At 35.8% G+C, this 25768-nt stretch overlaps 1 protein-coding gene across 5 annotated transcripts; it reads right to left on the bottom strand.

Moving 5' to 3' along the window:
• Positions 1 to 165: 165 nt before the first annotated feature.
• On the bottom strand, positions 166 to 25649 carry LOC116428513 (uncharacterized). 5 transcript variants are annotated; one of them, XM_076364505.1, is made up of 21 exons: positions 25508 to 25649; positions 19234 to 19392; positions 18939 to 19148; positions 16911 to 17112; positions 12534 to 12694; positions 12096 to 12224; positions 11567 to 11746; positions 11006 to 11242; positions 10085 to 10720; positions 8337 to 8546; positions 7582 to 7745; positions 6829 to 6976; positions 6352 to 6466; positions 2737 to 2796; positions 2505 to 2632; positions 2240 to 2380; positions 1937 to 2141; positions 1535 to 1683; positions 1236 to 1451; positions 678 to 779; positions 166 to 596 (listed from the first exon to the last, which is right to left on the bottom strand). In XM_076364505.1, the coding sequence occupies exons 1-21, from the start codon at positions 25523 to 25525 to the stop codon at positions 513 to 515; spliced, it is 3654 nt and encodes a 1217-aa protein (XP_076220620.1). In that variant the 5' UTR covers positions 25526 to 25649; the 3' UTR covers positions 166 to 512. The 5 variants fall into 5 exon arrangements, 1 of the variants encoding a protein (XP_076220620.1); XR_012997979.1 differs by lacking the exons at positions 166 to 596; positions 678 to 779; positions 1236 to 1451; ... (1 more) ...; positions 1937 to 2141; positions 2240 to 2380 and adding an exon at positions 3786 to 5452 and having other exon boundaries at positions 2555 to 2632; positions 10085 to 10545; positions 10609 to 10720; XR_012997975.1 differs by lacking the exons at positions 166 to 596; positions 678 to 779; positions 1236 to 1451; ... (1 more) ...; positions 1937 to 2141; positions 2240 to 2380 and adding an exon at positions 3786 to 5452 and having other exon boundaries at positions 2555 to 2632.
• Between the last annotated feature and the right edge of the window lie 119 nt (positions 25650 to 25768).

Below are 25768 nucleotides of genomic sequence, written 5' to 3'. Positions count from 1 at the left end.
ACTTTGCACGCTTTACCACCTTCGCTTCATTTTTTTTTTTAGTTTTAACCGGTCATTCGTTAGGTGAGTTAAGAGAACAGAAATGCAAGGATAGAACGTAAACTAGTTGCCAGCCTCGACGTACGAAGAGTTAGGTATTAAAGAAAAGAAATAAAATAGCTCGCGTGTAGCTGATCGAAAGAAATGCCGCGTGTACGCAAAAACCGAGTACACTTTCTTTTCTCCTCATTTATTGTTTCTATCGCTAACACTGTATTATATATACATTATGCGACGTGGATACGTTATACAAAACCATCGTCTATCCTTTTCCTCTTTCTTTTTTTTACATGGACACGTTACGGAGAGTAGTTTCTAACCGTTCGTCGCACCGGATATGCTTTGTGGAACGAAGTTCAACGATAATGATCAATACACAGAATAGAAGTGGCACATTCGAATGCGTTTCACTCTTTTAGAATATTTCGGTAAACAATATGGCCGACGCGCGAGTCAACGTCACATGATCGTGTCTACTTGACAAGGCTGTCCTCCTCTTCCTGAAGTCTCTCGACGTCTGACTTGTTCATAAAATAGTAGGAAGGTTGCCGTGATTTCTGAAACGAAAATTATACGTGGTGTTTTGGATTTAATTGTCAATTTATTCACGCATAGTTGAAACGGATGAAATTGATTACCAGATCTTTTACGGTGCGTTTCGCACCCGCCTTGGTCAGAATGTTGCTCAGTTGTTCGACCGACTGCAGGCCCATCGCGTAATGCAAAGCAGTTCTCTCCAACTGAGACAGAGAATTTTTTGTTTAAAATACACCGAGTTTGTAATAAACCATAGTAACTCCTTTTCAAAGTGTTTCTTCTTTGTTAGTATTGCTTTGTACTTTGATTGTGGAACTAGATTGCGGATGTCATGCAGATTTCCTCTTAAATGACTCGTAAAAGTCAATTGAAAGAAGTCAAAATTATTTGGGAATTGATTCGATTTAATCAATTACAACTTATAAACAAAACTGGATTATAAATGCATGACATCTACAGCCTATGCATAATTTCTTTAATTTATATACGTATGTTATTAATTATATCTTTTTAAAGGTATATCACATGTTTAGAGAATACATTTCGCGTATTAAAATGTTAGTAAAGATTTCAAAGCATATAAAATAATTTGAAAAATCAGTGTTTATTGATGCATGGTAAAAGAATTAAGAATAATATTTTAAATCAATAGTACTCACGTTATCACCAATTCGCAGAGTTTCTGGATACGTTTTTGCAATGAACTCGATCATTTCTTCATTCTCGCGAAGGGTAGCAATGTGAAGAGCACATCTGCTCATTGGATTTTTCCCCATTGCTAATAATTTTCCTCCTCCATTGTTTCTGTGTAACAACTCCTTCACCTTTCCAAGATTGCCTGATCGTATTTCATGATGTACCTCTTCGCGTTGTGTCTATAGAAAGTTTTAATTTTTTAATACATTTAATATTCGACATAATTTCTATACTCTATAATTAAACAATTTTTAAATTTTACCACGTAATTTGGTATAGACTGTAGAAACTGTACGGTTGCATCTCGTCCTCGTTCTGCCGCAATGTCCACAATATTCACACCTCCATCTGTCACGTCTAAAATATGATCGTATCCTTCTAGCAGAAGTTCCACTAATTTCTCAGTTTCGCCTGTATTTAAGAATACAAAGAAAATTTTTAAAATGAATCATAAAAGGATTATATTTTGTATTAAACATCATTGTCGCAGATTGAGAAAATTCTATAATTGTTTGTAGGCCTTGAAAAAGCCTACAAAAATAGATTGTCGAAGTAAATATTTTTCTATTTTGAATTCCGACAATCATGCAGTTATGTAAATGATAGAATATAGATTTTCTTCACGTCTGTCATCATTATGTATTTTTTATTTCTAAGCTCTTACCTCTCGCGGCCAGGTAAGCCACGTAACGGTCAATTTCATCAACGTTTTCTCTAATATTAGCCAATTCAGCAACGTCCCTAGCAGTCCTATACAATTCGTCCCTGAATCCAATATTAACTTGGCTTTCCTGAAGAAGGTGGAACAGTCCGTCCTTTGAGTAAGAACGAATGGCCGCGAAATGAATTACGCTTTGTCCGTGTTCGTCCTAAAGAAAAGAAATGATTTCCAAAAAACATGTTACTATCTTACACAGAAAATTAGTTACGTATATTTATTTAAAAAAAAAGTTAATAATGAGCGCACTCTATTGGGATTGCTAAAAGCTGATTCTGGCACATCAGACCCTGGACTTTGCGGGTAACCAGCGTCCTCATCAGGGTTTTCATTTTCAACATCTTCTACGCTTCCTTCTTCGCGATCAGGAATAATTAAAACATTAGGTTCCTATAATATTTTTAAATTATACAGTATTACAATTTTTGTCTATGATAATATTTAGAATGTTATCACGAAAAACATTTCGTAGTGTAAATTTTTATTATTCAAGTGTATTAGGACAAACATTTACCTGTTCTTGTCCACTGTTTTTGTTTTTATTAGCAAAATTGTATAAGTACGTCGCGAGATAAGTGACCGGATCTTTTGGCCGCGCGTTAGCAATTTCTGTTAAGCCTTTGAGTAGTGGGTCACCGAGAGCTATTAAAATAATTTGATTAAAATTCATAGTTTTTCTATTATTCGTATCTTGTAATTAAAAATAATTATCATTTGACATTGAGTTTTGATTAATTCCTACTTACATGACGCTAAGTATCGACCTTCCTCTTCCCTGAATATCGGTATTTCCAGCTGCTGGTCGTCTGGAAAGAAAGATTCAACTTGTATTAAATGTCTATTTCAGTAGGAACTTTTATATTATAACTGAATTCGTTAATTGATTTAATATTCTCTCAAGTTCCAATGTCGAAGCGTTTTGATAATAAAATATGACAGTGTACAGAATGTAGTGAATATAACACACATGCATACAAACACAGTGCATTTGTTCACTCTGAAAACTGTGTACACATACAGAAAATGTTTCATTTTATTCACACAGGATGATGTATAATTTATACAAACACGTGAACACACATTAACGTGAGAATGTTAAGAATTCAGTCTTGAAGAGGTGTAGGAAATGTACATTTAACAAATCTTTTTTTCACGTGTATACAGTGTCCTGTAACTGTTGATTGAAGCTAAAAGACGATGCTTCTAAATGATAAAATCAATTTTAAAAATACACAAATGTATAAAAATAAATATTTTACTCTACTAAATTCTGTTATAGAGATATTTGAATTTTTCTTGTTTTAAAATAATTTCAAATGATTTTCAAACGATTTTCAAGACGTGAAGACTGTTTTGCCAGTTACGTTAAAAATGATTATAGTTCTTCTTAAATTCAATATTTAAAAACCTAGACCAATTACGGAAGTAATCGCTTCTTCATTTTCGAATTATTTTTATGTGATATCATCAGTTACAGGACACTCTGCCCTCGTATAAGGATTTCCACACGACAGCCGTTGATAAAAATTATCGTAAATTCAGCACATCAAGTTGGAAAGACATGTGCTACGCTATCTCTTTTTCTGTGAACATCGAACTCGTGCGTGACACATAAAGAAGCTCCGATGGGAACTTCCCCTTTAAGCTTTGCAACAGTGGAACAATCAATTTAAACAAATCCATGGTACAAATATTCGAACGGACCTCCGTTGCGTACACACAATTCACGTAAGCATGGTGTCGTGCGACGGCACGTTGACAACTGTTCGTGTACCAATGATGTTCGTTTACTAACCTAATAAATACTCCAGTGTTCCACTCAGCCGTTAATTTTGTTCGAAATATTTCGCAACTCGATGCACGAGAAATAGAGAATAACGTTCACGCACATCTTTCCAACGTTCCTCCCCCACCCTCTTTCTTTAATCTATGCTCTACGTTAATTAATTGGCAGTCGAACGTTTGTATATTGGCTCAAAAATTATCACAGACTGTTGCCACATTTAAGCGTATTATTTGATTATATGAAAAAAAATAATAATTCGAATCGTCCGTCGACATGTTCTCCCTCCTCTCGATCATCCAGTTAATTCTGGAAACGTTTCGCGCTGCTTCGCTTCCGGAATATTCCCGCGAGCAGATTGGCTATCTTCATCGAGTTATTGATCGCCACTTCCTTCTCCAGGGCTAAGATATTCGACACAGCCCTGGAAAAGTCTTGAAGCGTCTGGATCTCCGTGATACTCAAAGATTGTTGATTACCAATTTTAACAGTGTCACGTCTGACCGTTTCCCGAATACTCAGCCCACGCACCACGCACAAATGCTTCAAATGATCGTATTCCTTCGACAACTCTGGGAATCGTATGATCAGATTGAATTTTAGGGTATTACCAATAGCGTAGGGTCGTGAACTCAGAAACCCCAGTTTCTTGTCTATCCTAAAGTCCATTGCATCATTCAGTATCACCATAATTTTTGCCAGTCTCACGTAGGCACGACCTATCAGACCTGGCCTGTTATCGCTGGTCCGACAAATGATCCTCAGATGATCTTGGACGTTCACCCAGGCCACTAGATCTCCAGCTGAAGCTACATAGACACCTCGTCCGTAAGGCCAGTGTTTCCCATGAAGACGTTTCTCATCGTGTAGCTCAAAGTCAGTGATCGGTAACAGCAGACCAGCTGCTGCTAACTGAGCTCTAATTGGGCTGGGCTGATCTAGGATTTCGTTGAGAGTGAAATATGTTCCTGCCTCATCTTCGCTGCTACCCTCAGCTATGATCCCCGCGATGTCTGGACTCATCAGTTCCGAGATGATCACACGTTCTACATCTTCCAGCTGATTCACAGTCAAAGTCAGCGGAAAAGGATACTTCTCCAAGTTCCTGCAGCACTCGATCGTCGCAGTTTGAATGTATTTCGCTTGGACATCAAGATCATAGGTTTCAATCGCAGCAATGGTGGCGTCGTCGATGTTGTCAATAGTTTCTTCTCTGTCATCATCGTCAGGCAGGAAGAATCTCGGTGAAGGGTGATCAGGTAGATCGCCGCTAGCGGTCACGCAATGGATGTCTCTGATCAAGGGGTCGAAGAATTCCATGAAGACGGTGTAGCTTTCATAGTCAGGCGCTACCACCATGACGCTGTCGTCTTCTTCGGAATTACCGCTGATCGTCGAGTAGGCGCTACTCACGTTGGTGTTGGTGTTTGAGTTGTGTTTCTTTAAAGCGGGCCAAATCACATCAAAGAGATTGTGGTCCATGCGAGTCACACGGTGCTTGATACGATCGAACACGTGACGTTTCAGGCAACGGTTCAGCAGTGTACCAGAGTTCCCAGCAGATTTGATGCCGGTGGTGTACTTCGTGCCGGCCAGCAGACGGAAACACCTCTCCAGGGTAGCTAGGATCTCCGGTTCGGTTATGTCGCGGCGGGCGGAGACCGTGTCGCCTCCGGGAACTGTTCGCCACATGACCAAGTGACATAGGGATGTCCGGGAGGAAGATGGTGAAACGTGAAAGGCCGAGGATTAATCAGGAAATTTTGTTTGAGTAATAGTAGTAATTGTTTGAACTGTTAACGAGCCACCTTAATATGGCGGGGAATTGAAGCTTTGTAATATTTTGAGTCTAAGTGTCTTATCAATTTTTGGATCTCTGCTGGGATCTCGTTAGTGTTTTATTGTTTGATAAGCAGATAATTATATTGAAATAGTAAAGAAGTTATAGAAGAAAGATATAGAATCATGTTTAATTATTCAAAATAATTGCAAATAATTTGTGCTGTTATTAGGATGATCTTAATATTTCTTATAGTAGACATAGATGGATAATAGTAGAGAGATAAAAATATGGAGAGCAATGTACAAAATGATAAACCTGTTTTTCGTTCGAATGTTGTTTGAATACGGTAAAACTGTGAGCTTACTTTTTTGTGTTTCAGTGTAATCTAAATAATATTTTCTGAGTTTCATTAAAAAAGATGTTAATTATGTCAGTTTTAATTACTGAAAATGTTGTAGTCTCGATATAGTCTGCAGTAGTTTTAGTTAACATTATGAAGTAATATCTGTGAATATTGTTTCCAAATAGTTAATTTACTGTTTTTTCTTTGCACAGTTTTTTGGGGAGGTTTGCTGTAACGTGATCGTTAGAATTCGTGACTGTGTGATAATTTCAACATGGAGGTTGAATGTGACAAAGCAACGTGATTGTACTGTAAATATAACTTGAACTTGGATACATGGTTTGTAACGAAGGAAACGCAGTGATTGTTTCGGTAGTGCTCTGAACGATCACCGTACAATTCCGTCTAATGTGACCGATGGTGCATGTAAGTGTCACGTTTAAATGAAATACCTTTGTCAGTCAACATTTCGTCGGCGAGTTTCTCGTTCGCTCCGAAATCGCGAAGCAAAGATTTATGCGATAATTCTGACTGATCTTGCTTGTAATAGTCCGCCTTTTGCCCGAACTACGTAAGCACATGGACAATAAGTTTGCAAACATAATAACAAGGTTAAATATTATTTCATTTTTAACCCTTTGAGATTCTGCATCAAGATTATTATCTTTGTAACATTAAGTTTTTAATACGTAGAACAATCGTTTAAAACACAAAGGGTTAAAGTGTACCACACAATTAAATTAAATATATGTAATTAGTAAAATACTACATGAAATATAGGAAACTAAATATTTTTCAAGATTAAGTGAAAATTGTTTGAAGCGAGATTCAATAAAACCAGTTACTTTTTTGGAAATCTGGATGACTAATGTTGTTGGAAATGATAATTTCTTGCCACGAGCAATCGATAATAAGAATATTGTACTTACGTTGTCTTGAGTCAAAGGATTGGCACCCAAGTGAAGCAAGAGGTTGTAGTAATGGCCGTTGTCTGCAAGAGTTGCCGCATAATGTAAAGCCGTTCGGCCATTTAGATCGATCGCGTTTGTGGTTTCTGGAAACCTCCCTGCCAGATATCTGAAGGAAACGTGAAACATTAATAGAATGAATGGGAATCGATGAGCCTTGATGGGTTTGCCAAGGTGACGTTGCTTCTTTTCGTAAACCCTCAATCATTCTAAACAAATCTTATAGAATTCATCAGAACAAATAAAATAATTGCTCAATAAAGTCGACAAATAAGATAAGTTGAATATCCGATGTTCAACAACTTATTTCACTAATTAATTTATTAATAATCCGAGTCTAGTATAGTTGTAAAAGACCAAAAATCTAGCCATTATTTTTATATTACAAGACATTAGTATATTTTCTAAAATCTTATACGTATACTTAAGTAAAATATTCGTAAAAGCAACTGTCATTGCAAATTTAATGAACTCACTTAGCGTTTCATTTTACTTCGACGATAATAATTCATTTGAATAATTCATTTGAATATCACTATATTGTGTACTTATCTGCTGTTATGATCTATTGCTATGTAAAATTGATTAGATTCTGTCTCAGAATTTATGATTATCATAATGCAACTTTTGTATGTTTCTGTTCATGACATCCACTCAGAAACGAAGTAAACTGTATGTTTCTGTAATTTATATGATTGTAAAATTTTACAATACCTAATAATAGTAGTGTTCCCGAATACAACTGCAACGTGCAACGGCGTAGAACCATGCGGAGACGATCCATCCCTCGCGACAGCAAACTTGCGACGGTCCAAAGCACTTTGTAGATCCCTCAGATTTCCCTCTCTCGCTGCCATGTGTATAGCATGAATCTTTCCCTGAAATAATGAAGAATGTTAACATCATTTGTCGATTAACACTACATCTCACTAAAGCACAATCTACATTTCCCACATTAAAAAGACGAACTTCACGAAATTCCCAAAGAAAATATTTCCAATCCTACAACTCAGACATTACAAACAGTTGCGCAATCAACACTCCCAGCGTTCACACAAAGTCAAACATACCACCTATAATAATCCAGCTAACCAAATACAGCCTTACGTCGACTACCAACCGTCCCTAAATTATTCAACGTCGGTTTAAACTACCCAACGAGTTCTACCATTAAACGCACACTCTCGCCAATCAAGAATGCTCACCGAGCCCCTCGTAATCACGCGAGAAGCCATTCGCTAACCGTTTCAATGTAACGCCGCTTCATTAAAGTGGAAGGAAAATAGACAGTGACGTAAAAATAAATATGTAGAATACCTAGCAATCATCGATTCCCGACAAAAACTATAATTTGCCATAATTCGCATGCCGGAAGGTGGTTGTAACACCTTGTCAAAGGTGAGAGCGAGTGGAAAGAAGGAAGCGCGTCGGTCTTTTTTTCTGTCTAAATGACGAATGACACGTAATACCATGTACGAAGGGACGCGATCAATGAAAGCCTGGAGTTCAGGATTCCCCGAGTTCCGGCCGACTAGTCTCCTGCCTTCCCCGTTGAGGACCAACGCTGCCAGCTGCTCCATGTTCCCGTTCTCCAGCAGCTTCTCGATTTCCGGGTCCGCCGTCATGCCTGCGTCGTTCAGCTCTGCCTCCGGAAGCTCCTCGTGCTCGCCGACGATCACCTGCCGATCATGCACAGGTGGAAAACCACGCGCTCCACTCGGGCAGGCACGTGCCGATCAATAGAGAAAATATGTATTAATCGCACGTGGCAATCTAACGAATCGATCGCTCGGCGTGTCTTCTTTTTCTCTCTACATTGCGTGCCGGTGCGTGTATACTCTCGCTCGTTTGTTCCCTACCGATCGAATCTGTCACGTGATCTGACGATTCGTTGTTCTTTTTTTTGTTGAAATGTGCGTGGGTATTTTTAGGGTGGTCTGTTTTTTTCCCGTTGACGATGGTACTTTGGGATTTTGCTTTTGAGACGAGGTTGTGTTTGTTTTTCAAAGCTATCATTGAGACAGTACGTTGATGTTGTTATTGAGATTAGAGGAGTTTGTGAGAATCGATCGATGAAGAATTATATTTTTTCGTAATGTTGAAATAGAACTGAAATATAATGAATACGATAGCCTGTAAGGTTGAAAGCGTTTGTGAGACGTCTCTGAGTTCTTTTTGTAAGGATTTAGAAGTGAATCTTGTTATGATGGGTTGAAAAATTTCATATACATTGATACGTTTAATTTGAATGTTGTGAACTGAACTGTTGTATTTTAATGTTTCCCTTTGGTTTTTAATAAAAACATGATATAGTTAATTGAAAGAAAACTAATGAAGAATATGAACATAAGTTCAACTTTCGAATTTTTGATATCGTAGGAAATATAATCATAAGTGGGAATGAAACTTCTCTAATTTACTATGCATCAAACTATAGTTTCGAAAAATAGAAAATAAAAAGATCAGTGTAACTTTTCTACAATCTACCTACAAATTCATGGGACTGTTCAAAAGTCACATAACAGAGGTCTTTTGTTCAGTCATTTATTTATTGATATATTTGTGCGTCACAAAGAACATGCTGCATAATATTCTTCCATTTCACAAGGACAGTCATCCTAACACTTGTAATCACTGTCAGTCACTCACCAAATTAGATTCGATGTTTCGATAGATGAGCTCCTTAGTCCTTTCACTTTTTCGTTAAGAAGGAACATCACGGTGAGAACGTCAAAAAATTATTTCCATTCCTAACTTCAACAATCTTAGGCTTTCTAATTACAAACTTATTTCTTTAAACACGAATCCTTTAATTTATTCCCCGAAATTATCTATACGTACTCAACCATCGTTAATAAATATTTGAAATCAAATCCTCAAAATAAAATCGCCTATCTCACCGAACAAATAGAATAAACCAAAAAAAATTAACATCCTCTCCAAATATGACACAAAAAACTCTCACAAACACTATTCCAACGATACCCAAAGGAATCCACAAAAGCCTACAAATATAAATTTCCAAGAAACCGCGAACAACGAAATAAGAAATCTCGAAAAACAATTCTTCTCAGTTATCACCGTCGCGTTCCCTCTTAACTTACACCATAATGCACCTATCCAATTAATATTTTTATCCCTGTGTACTGATATGTGTGCGTGCCAGTCGATTGAGTTCCTGAAACTGGATTCGTTTTAAGTGTTATGACGACTGTACCTGGTCTTCGTCGTTTCCTGGATCATCGACCCCTGAATCACCCGTGCTCGGCTCGTTTCTCTCTTCCTGTTCCTTACTTTCCTCCTCTTGCTCGGCATCCTCTGTCTTAGTCCCATCCGCGTCATCCGTCGTTTCCTTAGCCTCTTCTGCAGCTTCAGGCTCTGCTTCCTCTTCAGCCTTTTCTGCTTCCTCCTCGGCCTTCTCTGCTTCCTCCTCGGCGTTCTCAGGCTCCTCTTCCTCTTTGGTTTCTCCTGTTTCCTCCGTTGGTATCCCTGTCACCACATCGTCGTCCGAGGACCTTCCCTCCGAGTCCTCCTTCGCCGCTTCCTGCGCGGCTTCTTCTTCGTTCTTCTCTTCGCCCTCGCCCTCTTTTGCTTCCTCCGCTTCCTCCGCAGCCTCTGGATTTTCCTCATTCCCCGCTTCATCCGTTTCTTCTGGATTCTCAGCTGCTTCTGGGTTCTCTGAATTGTCGGGATTTTCAGGTTCTTCTACGTTCTCTGGATTTTCTGGGTTCTCTGGCTCACCTTCGTTCTCCGCGGGTTCTTCAGCTTTCTCGGCGCCATCTTCGTTCTCCGCCTCTTCTGCGTCCGCCGAGTCCTCTTGGTCTTTCTGTTCTTCGCCTTCTGATCGTTTTATCTGTTGTGAAATTAATATTAGTTTCGTGGATTTGGAAATTCGTATTTTGTGCACTTCTGTGGTTGATATTACTTTGAATGTAATTTACGTAGATGTATTTCTATATGACGAACTGATTTGCGTATGAATAGAATGTTTTAAATACGAAGCAGAAGAATTTTGATATATTTTTGAAGAATGAAAATTTATCTATTCTGTTCGTGTTAATATTAATTAATGTGTTATATTAATATCGTTTTTGTTAAGAAAGTGAAGGTAATTCTAGAATATTCAATTTTCTGATACCTGCTCCATTGATCTGCTATATTTCTTCGATGCAGACTCAGCGCTTCCAAACGCGCTGTCAATGTCTGCACTGTTGGCTTTCTTCATACCTCTTGGAATTTCGGCTTCCAAGATCCTCCAATCCCAGTGTCTGGGGTATGTGGTACCGGAAACTCGAGGAGCTTCCGGTATAACCGATAAGAGTCCATGATCTATATCTGAAGGTCGATTCTTATAGAACGCTGCAGCTTTTTGTCTCTGGTTAAGAAAAAGATTCATTAAAACTTACAATTAACAAAAATAGCGTTGAGAATAAAAATATTAATTAATTACAAATAAATAAGATATATATCGATAATCCACTAACACCTATAAAACATTTTGCATATTTCAGGTATTAAATACGTAATTATTTAATTCAATTAATTGATCTTTTCTTTTCAGAACCCTTTTTCCTCTAATTATATAGAATGTTTTGAAAGTGATATCGACTAGTTTTAATCATTCAAATGCTGGCTATTTTAAATCTTTCATTTTCAAATTAATTCGTCAATAGATTTTACTTAAGTATTAAATTCTCACATTGTCCAATTTGCTTTCATCAGCCCCGTACTCCGTTAACAAATTGTATAATTCTCCGTCGTCTTTTACTGCGGCTGCATAATGCAATGGAGTCTTTCCATCATTGTCCACCGCTTCCACGACGGAAGGATAGGACGACAGAATTTCTCGTGCTATTTCTGTCAGTCCCAATCCAGCAGCCTATCGCATTGGTAATCATATTAATATTTTATTATTAACACTTTGCGGACGAATGTCGACATTTCGCGGAGATGAAATGTCGTTTGGAAGATTAAGTCGCTAACAAATGATTTAATTACTCGAACAGGAACAGATCAGCAAGTAGTTTCCTTTTCTGCTATTAAATAAGCAATCAATATATAATTTAGCTTCATTTGCTGAAGGTTCTTTACATTTTAATGAATCTTTGTCCACGAAGGGTTAATATTACTTTTAAATAGCTTATTATAATATATCATATTCCATTAATAAATATATACTTGATAATATTGAACACAAAAAGATAACAGCGTTGCATATTTGAATGTACCTTATGTAAGACATTTAAACCATTAGAATCCTTGCTACAGAGAATGATGGGCGAGGTAGAGTCTATTTTCTTCCTAAATTCCTCTAAATCGTTTTGTATTGTGGCTGAGTGGATATCTTTCACACTGCCCTACAAAAAATAATATAGAAATTGTATTGATCGAAGACTGTTCGAGAAAGTAGTACATACTTTGCTTTTTATTATATATTTTTAGTATTACACATTCTAAACGTAATTCTTGAACTCGCGTAATTTAATGCATTATTAAAATAAGTGGAACAATGAAGGTACTAAAGTATTTTCTTGAATATTTAAGTAGTCGTGTTTGAGAATTTATTCAATAGTTCCGGAGGTCAGCTTCATATTTATTTTTAGGAAATTATAAGTAATTAATATAGCTTCGAAAGAATAATTCAAAATTTTAATAAAACTACGAACCATTATGAACGGTACAGCTTCTAAAAACCTTTTCACGCGCGGATTGTTGCTGGTCTCCCTGCGCAATTTGTTTCCATGTCCTTCCCATAGAACCTGTTGTAATTTTCCTATGTCTCGGTTGTGGATCCATATTCTAATATTAGAAGGTTTGACATCCAGTGCTATGAAAGAAATAATTTATTTCAGAATTACTAGTTTTTCAAATATTTAACGCAGATCAATATCTTCCGGGGACAATGTTCCTTTATACGCTTATTTCCATACAACTAATGTTTGATCGATAACAGTTTCGTGGAAAGTGATGTTCAACAATTTCATTAAGCAAAGTGTGCGATTATTAATTTCTCAATCCACCTATTCTATAGGTATCGACTATAACCTCGTAGAAAAAGTAAATATTTAAGAAGAACGATTAAAAATGTATAAGCCCGTCTATATAATATTTTATTGACGATCCGAATGAATTATTTATGTAGTCATTTAAATGAGCCGGGTTACACAATATTATTCATAAACTAAGTATAATGACGTGGCCTGCTTTTCTTAAGGTATGATCGACTTTGTTAAAAATTTAACGGCGCCCAGATTTGTAACCGTGTATCGCGTGTTAGAGCAATGTAATAAATATTTTAGACACTCGGAGAAATCCTTCCACCAGTAAATATCGATTTTCCGCTGAACACTGCTTTCGTTCCGGAGAAACGAAAACACATCGATCCGCGCAGGAAAATCAGCATTTTCTCAAAACCTTTCACAATCGATTAACAAAGGGACATAAAAGTCACTTGCTAACTTTTACACAACTCGAATGAATCGTCATCCAGGAAATCAAACGATCAAAACATCTTCGATTAGACACACTCACAAGAATCTTCCAAGTACAGATATTCAAAATTTTCTGTATTACTAATGAATATCTAAATATTCATTTCTTCCTAAGAGAATACAATGACCTCACCCCTTTACATTATTAATACTCAGTATATATAATTTAATTATCTATATAAACATTACCTAAATCTATCTTCTATATTCTGTGTAATACAATGTTTATTAAATAAAAATGATTTTAATCATTTGCATTGCGGGAAAATATACTTTCAATCGGATTATCGTAGAACAATCCTGCGTGGTAAATAATTGACAGCGGAAAATGCGTGCTTTACGGATGTTACATGACTGTGAACGCAAAGAGTCGCGCGCGAGTCAAAGCACGTAACCGTTTTATTCATTTCGCCGCGGATTGCGTGTTCGACGGGTGGATTAATAAATTTTTTAGAGGCAGAACGGGTGCACGGACCCCGTCACATCACCGACACGTCGAAACGTCCAGGCGTTTACATCGTCGTGCTTTCTTGGTAAATAGATCAATCAATGTAGGCGGAAATGCCGGTGTATACACTATAGTCGGTGCACGCTGACTTCGTGTGCCACGTAAAACGCCGTTCGCTTATGACAATTTAATGCCGCTTCGAGGTCTGTCAATTTAACGAAACTTCTACAACTTTCAATAATTCGATGGCCGTACGCCTGCCCGAATGACAATTTGCTTTTCGACGAATTGCCTGACATTTTAACTTGACCATATTCAAAGAATAATCATGTTAGGTCGTTAGTTTGTCAACTAGCTTTGACTTTCGTTTGAATTGTCCGATTCATTCAGGAAGTTCTGGTAATGGTATGACGTTTACGATTGAACTACGAATTTATATGTGAATTCAAACTTTGTCGAATATAATTGGAAAATGATAGAAAATGATAGAAAATGGTGTTTCTTAATGGATTAATACAATACACTACGTTTTACATATTTCATATATCTTTCGAAGTTCAGTGCATCTTGTGCATTTTTTCATTTTCAAATTGCCTATAAATGCATAAAAATCTACAGATCACTTGTAATGTTACGAATAGTAAAAATGTAAAACATGTTGACGGTAGAAAGTGGGTTTAAAACAATTCACTGAAAAAATTAAACGAAAGAAATACAAGTAATTGTCTACATATAAAATAAGTTATAAACATTTTTAAATATTTAACTTGTTTTACCATATGAAAAGCTATCTTTGAATTGAAAGAAAAATGGAAATATGATATTAGTAAAAATTGTTGCATACAACGTTGGTTTAAACTTTAATTGTTATGTTTCATATTTTAAAAAATACATATACCATGTGTTGCAACAGGATTTATTACATAAATAAATAAAGTAAATCTCAAGATAAGGGAACAGGATGTAAAAGCTGATCACTTCAAACATCAGCGAAGTTACGTGTAATATTTTTCATTGTTCTAATGCAAGTGCATAGCATGACCGTCATTGATTGACTACGTAAACTCGCCTTCAACTTTGTAGAATTATTATTCGCCGTTTCCTTAGAATGCCTGCACATTCAACTTTAAATGGAAAACAGAAAAGCGTTATAAGAACATCCAGGAAATAGGCAGTGGATTATCTAGCGAAATGCAAATTTTATGACCAACAGTGACTTCCAATTCTCTGTCGAAAATTGAAATATTACGCTTCAACCATTAGTGCCGTGCCATTTTCGCGAATGATTATAGTTTCCAATCATTTTTCTCAATCACCGTTAAAACAGAAAACTAAAAAAAGAAACTGTTTAGTCAAGATTTTTGAACGTTGAAAAAATATGGAAAAAAGCGGATTGTCACGTATTTCATTGAGAACTTTTAGTTTATCAAAGTTTGCTTATCGGTAACTTTGTAAACAGAGCTAATTTTTAAATAAATTATTCAAACAGTTAGGAAGGTTGTTTGGAGTCATGCCAGGGGAACGCTGGTTTTATGTCGTTAAAAAGGTCAATGGAACTTTAAAAAAATTATAGTTTTCAAGTGTTCCTTAATAATTCCCCACTCGATCGGTGAACACATGACATCCTATCGATCGCCGCAGTTTTCCTTGCCTTACAAACTTAAGTTCTATTGATTCCGACCGGTTATTACTACTGGATTCCGTAGGGTATAAGTCAAGGAATCTATAATGGCAGACAGAAGCATTCGTACGGTAAGACGTATAATATTATATAACATTATATATTCGCATTAACGTTCTACATAAAAAATATATATAATAACAACGTCTATATTCCATGATGTGCGAACGAGTTGTAACAAAACTTCATGACAACACAAAATTTTGAATAGAACATATTTACACACTGTTATATTTATAAATAAATATATACAATAATCAAAATCAAATAATATACTTTCGTGCCTGCTGTTGACTTGGTACTTTAAACTTCAAATTAAAGTTTGATTTCTCTTTCAGCATACCGTGAACCAGCTGTTACAAACTTATATTTAAATTAATTAATGAATAATTAGGGGATTACTATAGAATATATATTTGATATTTCCGTATTTCCTATATTGAATTAATTATTAATTTAAACTTCACAAACAATTCACTGGAATAAAGCTATTCGTTTATTATACGGTTAGAACTGCTTTCGTTATAATTGTCTAAATTGCACAAATACTTTTGTTCAGCATTGTACGCCAGTGTAAAGCAGGAAATGAACGAAATGTAGCTTTCTGCAAGGTTGTCGAGAATCCATTTATCGAGTCCCTTTTAATCGATCCGGTTAACAGTAGTAGATGATTAAGCTTTATCAAATCTTCGATCATTATTCGCGTTACGCGATATCACATTGAAACAAAGTGAAAGTGAATCACGTACAATCTTCACTTACGTTTGATTCGAACGGTGTAAATTACACTGAACATAATCTATCAACTTCAGAGTGACTATTCTTTGAACGCTTGACCTTCTAAGAAGTTGTTATAAAACTTTACAAGAACGGTTATATTTAGAACTGTATTGTGAAATTATAAACCAACGCTAAATATTACATTACCACCAATGTCTGTGGATTTTGTTCCTTATGTTTTCCCTCAAATCATTATTACATTAACATTGTTTTCCTCTATACTCAAAATTCTTAAAGATATTCAACAAAAAATAAATTATAAATTATTCATATACACTCTCCTATTCGAAAATCTTTATTTAAATGAATTTACCTGTCTCTGGATGAACCTGAGTCCATATATTTTCCTGAGTGAAACCTCAAACTACTCCACTAGAACTTTCAGCAGAAACTTCAATAAAAACGAAGCAAAATTTTACAGGCTTATTTATAATACAGTTGTCTGTTTTAATCAATTATAATCGTCAATACTTTTTCTCCTCGTTACAATTAGTGTCTTGCGATTAGTAAAGTGCATTCCTAAATTTTATGAGCGATTAATAAATTAATTTTTATTTATACTGTTACTGCGAAATATACTAATTTGTGAGATCCACTGATTCATCCGCAATAGTGATACATATGTTAGGTGAAAGTCACTCACGCTCCTTGGCGCTGCTTGCTTTTCGGCGATACATGTTCTCCGATTCTGGTAACTCAATCTCCGAACTGTATTCCAGGTAATAAGCTGCCGGATTGCCCTTTTTGTCGCAGATGCTCGCGTCACAACCGGCTTCTACGAGGACATCCCAAATTGCTTCCGGATCCTTGCAGGCTGCACAGTAATGCAACGCTGTTCTGCCTTCCTAGACACAAGCAAAAATTACAAATTCATTATACCATATTCTAATATTCTCAAACTTAATTTTAATAGTAGATGAAATTCAAATTCAATCACTATACATGAAATATATAAAATACATATGAATGTTACAAGTAGGTAATCAATGCCCTGCATCGATATAAAATAAAAAGAAAATAATTAGTAGACAGTTCTCCATCTGAAACAATTAAATGAAGTTAATATTCCTTCGACTATACTATTACATAACAAAACAACAAAAATAAAATTCAAAACTACAATAACAATAATATATCATACAATAATCAAAATATCATCCCTTAGCCCAAAACTCTAAGACCCTTCGATCAATCCCTTCAACTCATCTCTATAAAATTATTCTAAAATTCAAGAACAAAAACATCCTCTAATCGCTTATTCCAAAATCCAAAAAGCAAAAGCATCTAATCAGAAAATTGTCCCAAAGTTCTAAAACAAAAGCATCCCCTGGTAACAAAATTATTTCAAAACTCTTCAACGAAACCATCCCCCAATCGTAGTACCCGAAAGAACATGTCGCGTAACTACTTGCCACGAATATTTCTTTCAATCTATCGTTATCATCGAAACGTAGCGTCGCGTCGCGTCGCGTCGCGTCGTCGGTCAGGGGTGGCAAAAACCGTGTCGATCGTGGAGTGAATGTTTAGAGGGAAGCAGCGGCGTGAACGATATCGACGACAGTTGAATGGCGAATGTATAGTCCGGCGAATTGAGATCGGGGGGTGGGAATGGGGGGCGAGTGAGCACCCTTTAACGTGTCCGCGGGCGCTGGCTGCGTGCGCCCGGACACGGGCACGAAACTCGGATGACTGCAGGGAAGAACAGGTGGTTTACACTTCGTTATTAGCCGGGTCACGCGATGCGGCGAAAGGCGACCGTCGTCGTTAGGAAAAATGGCTTTTCGATTATTCAGGAAACGGCTGGGGGGATGATTTAGCGAGAAGCGCACACGCCTTCGTCACGACATTCCCATAACGGCAACGATTCGAGCGATCCAGCGCGGACGGAAGACGGTGGAACGGTTTCGCGAAAATCGCGATCGGTTTATCGTAGGACCATTTCTTTGTCCTCTTTCTTTTTTAGGTTAATTCGTGTCACGTGTAACGGGGTTACCACTTCGCGTGGAGTTAAACGGGAACGCGATTCGTTTCGCTCTGCTGCGCTCATCGGATCTAACATGGAATCATTGCATTTCTTTCTGGCACCTCGAAGTTAACTTCCAAGTACTTAATATTAGGATTAACATACAATTATCTATTTCGGAATTTAATTTGCTATGACTCGATTATAAAATTAATTCTAAATAATTTAATTTTTAAAAGAATTTCAAATGATTTAGATGTAAATTTTCAACTTAATTTTAAAATGAATTTTATATTACTTAACTTTGGGCTTATACGTAAACTGATTTATTAGTTCATTAGATGTTTAAAATACAAATTTCCAAATCGATTATTGTATCTTGGTTTGGATAATAATATTAAATGGTTCTTTCTATTCAGTAATTTTTATTTGACTATATCGTAAATTTTATGACCACCAGTGATCACCGGCAAGATAAACGCATTGTCGGTAAGTATATCATTTTATTTATTCATATCGCGCAGTAGTGTGTTATTATATACAGGTAATCCAGGAAATTGTGTTACTGTGTCTATGACAATGATGTCTTTAGCATTTATAATGGCAATAATATAATTAGTCTGTCTATAAGTATCAAACTATCAGTAACGTATATGAATTTTCTATTAGAGATTTAATTAATATGCAATCATTTATGAATTGACTTACCCTATCTCTCTGATGCACAATGTTGGGATAATTATTCACCAGCCACTCGACGATGTCCTGTTGGTCGTAGTAGACCGCTTTTTGAAGCAAGGACTTGCCAGTTGAATCCTTAGCGATTGCCAATTTCTTCTTGGGTTCCTCTAAGATGAACCTTTGCGTTTCAGCTAGAGAACCGCGGGAAACTGCGTCGTGCACTTGAGAGATTTTTGTCTGAAGAACGAATCGACACTTGTATTTCAAGAATGGAATTTAACGTGACGATTACACAGCAATAAATTGTTCCTATTTCACTGACCAAGTAATTCGGGAGTCCTTTCAGGAAGACACGAGTTCTGAGATCCGGCGATTGTTCACCTAACAGGCGAGCACCGCGACCTTCGAGGACGACATGCTGTAGCTTCTCGAATTCACCGCGTTGCAGCCACGATTTTAAGGTTGCCGGGTTCATCTGCGTCTGTGGGTACCAAAAAATAAACTACCTTAAGTAATTCTCAATAAATTCTTATCATTTGACTGAATAAAAATGATTAACTCGTTATGTCAATATGAGTTCAAGTATAAGTCGTATTTTTATATGTTTAATATACCACTCGAATTCAATACGAGTCTATTATTTATTATTAGAAACAATTGAAATTGCTTCGAACATCAGAATATTTATATAGATTAATTATTAACGAAAGGAAGCATAAAATAATTGAGAACAAACATTTATATAATAATAGTTATTAACGTTATTTATAAATCTATATACTTAGTAACAAATTTGTTCGTAAGTATATTAATAGTACCCGTATCATTAGCAACGTAAAAAAAAAGATTACACAACACCGTCATGTTTAGAATTCACTCGCGTCTTGTTTACATAAACAACCGTGTGTTTTATATTCTTGATATTCATGTTAACATCGAATAGACATTTCCGATTGTTTTTGTAATTATAAAAAAATGTGTTAATCGATGCGAACGATCATGCGAATAGTTTAAATACATCAACAAGCGCCAGTGATTCACCGAGCCGACTGATTGCCGCGATTTTACTGGGACTTCACTTTTTCCTCTTGCAAAAACATGCAGGGAATCCCCCTAGTTTGTGGGTCGCGTGTGAAGCCAAATGTAACACAAACAACGTCACAAGCATAAGCGGCGGTATATCACGATGAACCTCGTACTTACCTTATTTACGTCGCGAAATTTGCGTAAGAAAACGGTATCAAACATACACGTATTTTATTCGAAACTTTATAGCGAACATTAGATTAGACAATTTTACTTTTATATGGAAAATATGGAATTTCAAAATTACAGAACACGAAGAAATGTATAAAATATCCGAAGTACTACAGTTTATAACGTTTATTAGAAAGAAAAAACATTTTCTATTGTCATGATCTTTTTCGAATAATATTCTGACATTACTTGCACAGTATATTAATAATTCTTTCTCGACGCTAACTCAAAAGTGCATCGATTTTTTATTTTCGCAGCAGGCGTCCTAATTGATGGAAATAGTTTGCAACATGACGTACTTGCGTTTGCGTGGCTAACAGCGGATCGAATTGTTATGCTTCTTTATCAGGAAAATTCGGTCTACTATCTATGAGGAAAGTGATAGTCGTTGAAATTACTTAAAGTATGGTTTCCATTGCACTCTAGATGAAACTCGTCTGATAAGTCGAGGGAAATACCAGGGAATATTGACTCGGTAACTTCGACGAATGTAGAACTCTCTAATTAATGGTTATCGTAGGTGTATCAGTAATAAATTGCTCGGTATATTAATTGATTTTCAATTGATGGGAGATCAAATGCAAATTCTACGATGTAGGTAAACATTGTTTTAAATTTCTTAATGCATAATCATGATACCGACGCTGTTTCCTGGTATCGCTGATCGTGATATATCATTCATGACACGATGAATGTTATCAAAGAAGAAAAGACAAATGGGTGTGGCAAATATAGTTATTAAATGAAAGCCGGTAACGATAAAATCGGTGGTAAGAATTATTCTATTGTGCTTTTCGCAAAGTTTAAAGTTCACAATTCGAACCACTGATATTCCGATTAATTCTAACAAATTTCTACGTTGATCTACTGCAACTTTCTTAAGTATTTAAAGCATTGTGGTAGAACATTCTTAATTGCGACATGAAATAAGTGGAAAATATTGTTAATTACAGAATCGTAATGTTTATAACTTTGTTTCGATGTTACCGAATAATAAATTTCTCGGTACAGAATTATTTAAAATCAATGAAATTGAATGTAAAACAGGATTTCTAATTTTATTGATGTTCATTCTCTCTAGTCATTGAATATCGATAACAAAATCATACTACATTTCGTCCATTAACAACGATATTCGTATTTTCTAGAATGAATCCAAAACTTCCACCACAAATCTCATTAACAATCATAAACCGAAGAGCTAATATTCCAATTTTCATGCAACTCATTAATAATTCAAATAAAACATCAACTCTCTTCCTTTCATCGGTTAAACCTCAATCGCATCTAAATAATTTTGCATTTTCCTTCAACAATTCCTTATGCTTCCTCTTTCTCTATATCACAGTGCATCCACCCATAACAACAAACAAACAAATAAATAAAAATAAACGTGAACATATGAAAAACACAAATATCAAAATCATCGCAGTGATATCCAAGCATAAAAGTACACTTAACCAGTTAACTGCGCTTGACGAGTACTACGCGTCACCTTAAAGCTTGAAATTTTTCAGCTAAACATATAATTCCTCTTCGATTTACTTTATTTCTTCATTAAAATATATCCTAGGTGCATTCGTCCTGCGTTTAACGAATACGCATTTCATTTTTTCATTTTATTGCGTGCAAAACGAGAGATTTTCCAAACTAAATTTCCACAGTGAACAGGTGAAACAAATAATCAGTTCTAATAAAATTTAATATCTTTTTAAATGGCGTGGTGGTCAGCAAAGTGACAAAGGCAGCTATTTAAATGAAAACGACTTCTCGTTTAACGCAGTGTGTTAATAAATTGAAAACAAACTAAATTCCACAGTGAACGGGTTCAAACCAAAGGACAAACCATGTGCATCGTGCGTCCGAGCGATCTTATCTCGATCATTGGAATTATCCTCGCAACGCGGAGTTACCTGATCGATTTCAGTTCACAGTGCTCTTATCATGACTCTGAGCGCGGCGGAACGTGTAGAATGGAAAATACGCATCGTAGCGAGACGCGAAACGAGAACAAATCGCGGTGGTGTCCGGCGTGCGACGGTGGTGCACGGCACGAAGAAGCGTCCCGCGTCGAATGAAGCCGACGCGCGGCGTCGCGACGCCACCTACGTGCTCTTTTTCCATAGACCCTGCCGCCGGGTCATCGGAACTGAACATTGCGAAAAGAATGAGGAAGCGAGGGCGTCATTTTTTTCCTTTATGCCCGCGCAAACAAACAAAATCGATCGTTCGCCGTAGGAGGGCGGAAGAAAGGATCAACGTCACGGATGATCGATACCAAAGTTTCGTACTGGAAGCTCGAACGTTTGTGACGTTATTGTGTGCGTAATTTATTTTATTAACACGTTCGCTACCGACGTTTGTTTTAGTGGCGATACTCTCAATTCTAATATTTTATTCGAACCAATAAATCTTCTAAACAAATTATTGAAACAGATGAAGCTGAAGTCATTGAATCCCTAAATATAATTTCGTAATTTATAATATAAATATAGGATTAATTTCATTTTCTTTACAGAAAATATAGGATTGCGGCCGTCACAAATATGTGACACAATAAACTTGATGAAAATTTTTAATCGGTAAATCTGAATGGCATTTAGATATTTTTCATGTAAATGTAGAACCATAGAAGACATTTTATGAAAACGTAGAACTATTTTATTTCAATATTTCCAGTGTAATTGTATTGTCTTATATCTCATTTGATGTTAAATCCTATAATTTCATAATTTCTTTATATCAAACTAAATAACTATGGGTCGTCTCTCGAGTGCAAAGGGTTAATTGAAAGGAGGATCGTTTTTATCGACTAGAGTTGGGTGAAACGTAATTTGATTACATATTAGTAAATTGTGGATGGTATGAACTTATTTAAAATAATATATTTGTTTCATTAAAAGAAGTTTTTTTACTGAAATTTAGGATTGAAATAATAATATTTAATAAAAATTTTGCAAACGATATGGTATGTTGAATTTACCTGATACACGAAGTAAAAATATGTTTGGAAAACGTGGTTTATAGTGTGCAAAAATAAAAGCATCATGTTTCAAAATAAGTTGAGAAAGAATATTGATCGACTTTTTATTGAAAAATGACATGAATTTATTTTCTGCGGTAAATTACAAAGCTAGAGAATTTCTTCTTTACAATTTCGTTCTTCAATTCTGTAGAGTGTCTTTAATTCTGCAAAAACCAGCAGAACTACCTTTAAATTGATATATCTTGTAACAGAAACAAAGATTTCGAAGGAGAAACTATGAAATTCACTGCAAATAATGATTCTATAATAATGATGACTATGAGAACATTTGAAAGTGCACGTCATGCGTATTTACCTATTTAAAAGCATCAAGATTTGAGATAAATGTCCACCACTGTTATCAAACGTAAAAAATTCAATTCAAACTGTAATACCGCGTGCAACGAATAAAATTCAGTTTGAAAGGGAATTCAATTAAAAAAATACGAATATACGTACAGTGGGATTATCGTTTCTACAACATCGACAATATAATAAACAGAGAATCAAGTACACGATGTTAAAATACACATAACGCGTGATAAATCTGTGATTCTAGAGGAATCACAGAAAGGCTATGAAAACATGGTTAATCCTTGAATCCCCGTTTCTCTCTCTCTCTCTCTCTTTCTTTCTTCTTCTCTCGATCTGAGTAGCACGCGCGAGGCCAGCCACGTGGACCTTCTTTAGGTGAACCCCCCGAGGATCGAACTATTTGCGCGCAATGAAGGAAATTAATTGTATGTTAATTCCAAAAACGGAAGTTAAGGAAGTGCGTTGCGCAACGTTTTCGCTAATGTTGTCCGACAGGAATGGCTTGTGACACAAAATGCAAATACATCACACATTGTCCTTGAAATAGTATTACACGGAACCGACGTTCTATTACTTTTCTATTAAATAATTTAAACGGTATATAAATGAAATGGTATTAAATAAAACTGATGGTTTACTTCAAATGTGAAGTAACTATTCATTTCAGTTTATTATTAAAATAAATGTATCGTTTAAGGAATGAATATTTAAAATTAGTATTATAGGCAGTTCAACTGTTAATGGGCAAGTATTAATTAATACTAACCGTATTTGGAACTGATCAAGTGAGTTTAAAATTCTGCGTTTCCCTTGTTTAGTTTATATTAATTATTATATTGTCCGATTAATCCTTTTTTTAATTTTTGTTTCTGTTCCCACTAGGAAAGATTTGTCATCTAACTTGTTTACCTTTATTTTCTAACCAGTTACGTGATGGTCGGAAAAATTCCAGTGCGGCTAGTATTAAATAATCGAATGAAACTGCAGGTAGTTCTGTATAGCGGGAAAAGTGTCGAGGAAAGCTTATCAAAGAAATGCAGAGCGACATTTTGAACGCTTGATAATTAAATAGACATTTTCACATTTAAATATATGTATACTTTCCTTGGTTTACAAACGCTTATCGCACATGAATATTCATCTTGCTGACAAGGGGAATCCATGAAACGTTTTTTATTCATTTTCGTTATTCATTAGCTTTAAATATGCCACGGCAATTATTCTCATTTATTTTTGGTTCGCGATGTCCCTGGCCATTCGTTCCGTTACCTCAGCTGTTTCGCATATTTCAGAACCAACTTGGCTCGATCGAATCGACGTCGGAGCAATGACAGATCGACGATTTACGTCGAATCGTCTACTGGGATTTGTCCAATAATTTAAACAATCGTCGGGGAATACTCGAGTTAAATACTCGCTATCGAAGTGATTTAGTGGTTGACAGATTAATTGGTCATTACAAAATCGATGTATCATTCATTTCAGTCGCTGATTTCTCAATACGTAATTTATTTGATTAATTATCTATATTTTAATCGTTTACATTTACATTTCGTAGTACAACTGGCGAGAGTCTTGTTTCACGTGAAATATTAAGGACACCTTGTGCAAAATATTCAAAAAACAAAGTACCATATTTTCTATTTTCCTTTTCTCTTCTTAAATGCTTCTTTAAAAGTTACAATATGACTAAACAATATGTCGTCACACAACGGCTTTGTAAAATTTCGAATTCAATAATAACGAAATGGTAATGATTTTGAATAATTGTTTAACTATAGTTTGTCATTGATATTTAATGGAGAATTAATTATGAAATAAGGAGACAGGCTGTAATGGACATTAGAGTGGAATAAACAATTTCTATCAACGTACAAAGCATTAAATAAACTTCATACCAGAAGGCAGTGTAGAAAGAATGTTTTTAATTAGTGAATATTAGAAGGACCTTAAGTTCTTAAGGTACAGTGCTTGTAATTAATATTGTAAATTAACAAACCGTATATTTATCCTCCATATTACGTCACTATTCTTGAAAGACACATAATCCTTGATCCGTTATTGTTAGCCCCGCGTTTGATGATTAAAATCGTCTTAAAAAAATACATTCACGTATAACATACAAAACCTACGACGTCTTTCTGTCGACTGAGGTCGTGCAGTTTTCCACGTGTCCCGAACAACCATGGTTTCTATTATTTAAGAAAAGCATAATGCACCAGTCCGTACAATGTTAGGGTTGGAATGAAGTACATAGTTA

Source organism: Nomia melanderi, chromosome 1 (assembly GCF_051020985.1).
Source record: "Nomia melanderi isolate GNS246 chromosome 1, iyNomMela1, whole genome shotgun sequence".
Lineage (NCBI taxonomy): Eukaryota > Metazoa > Arthropoda > Insecta > Hymenoptera > Halictidae > Nomia > Nomia melanderi.
This window is presented reverse-complemented; position numbering and strand designations above follow the sequence as displayed.

Coding starts and splice junctions, on each gene's coding strand:
- LOC116428513 (XM_076364505.1), bottom strand. Junction 19,149..19,233: donor AAGGACTCCCGAATTACTTG/GTCAGTGAAATA, acceptor TTCGTTCTTCAG/ACAAAAATCTCTCAAGTGCA. Junction 6,977..7,581: donor GGGAACACTACTATTATTAG/GTATTGTAAAAT, acceptor CGTTTCCTTCAG/ATATCTGGCAGGGAGGTTTC.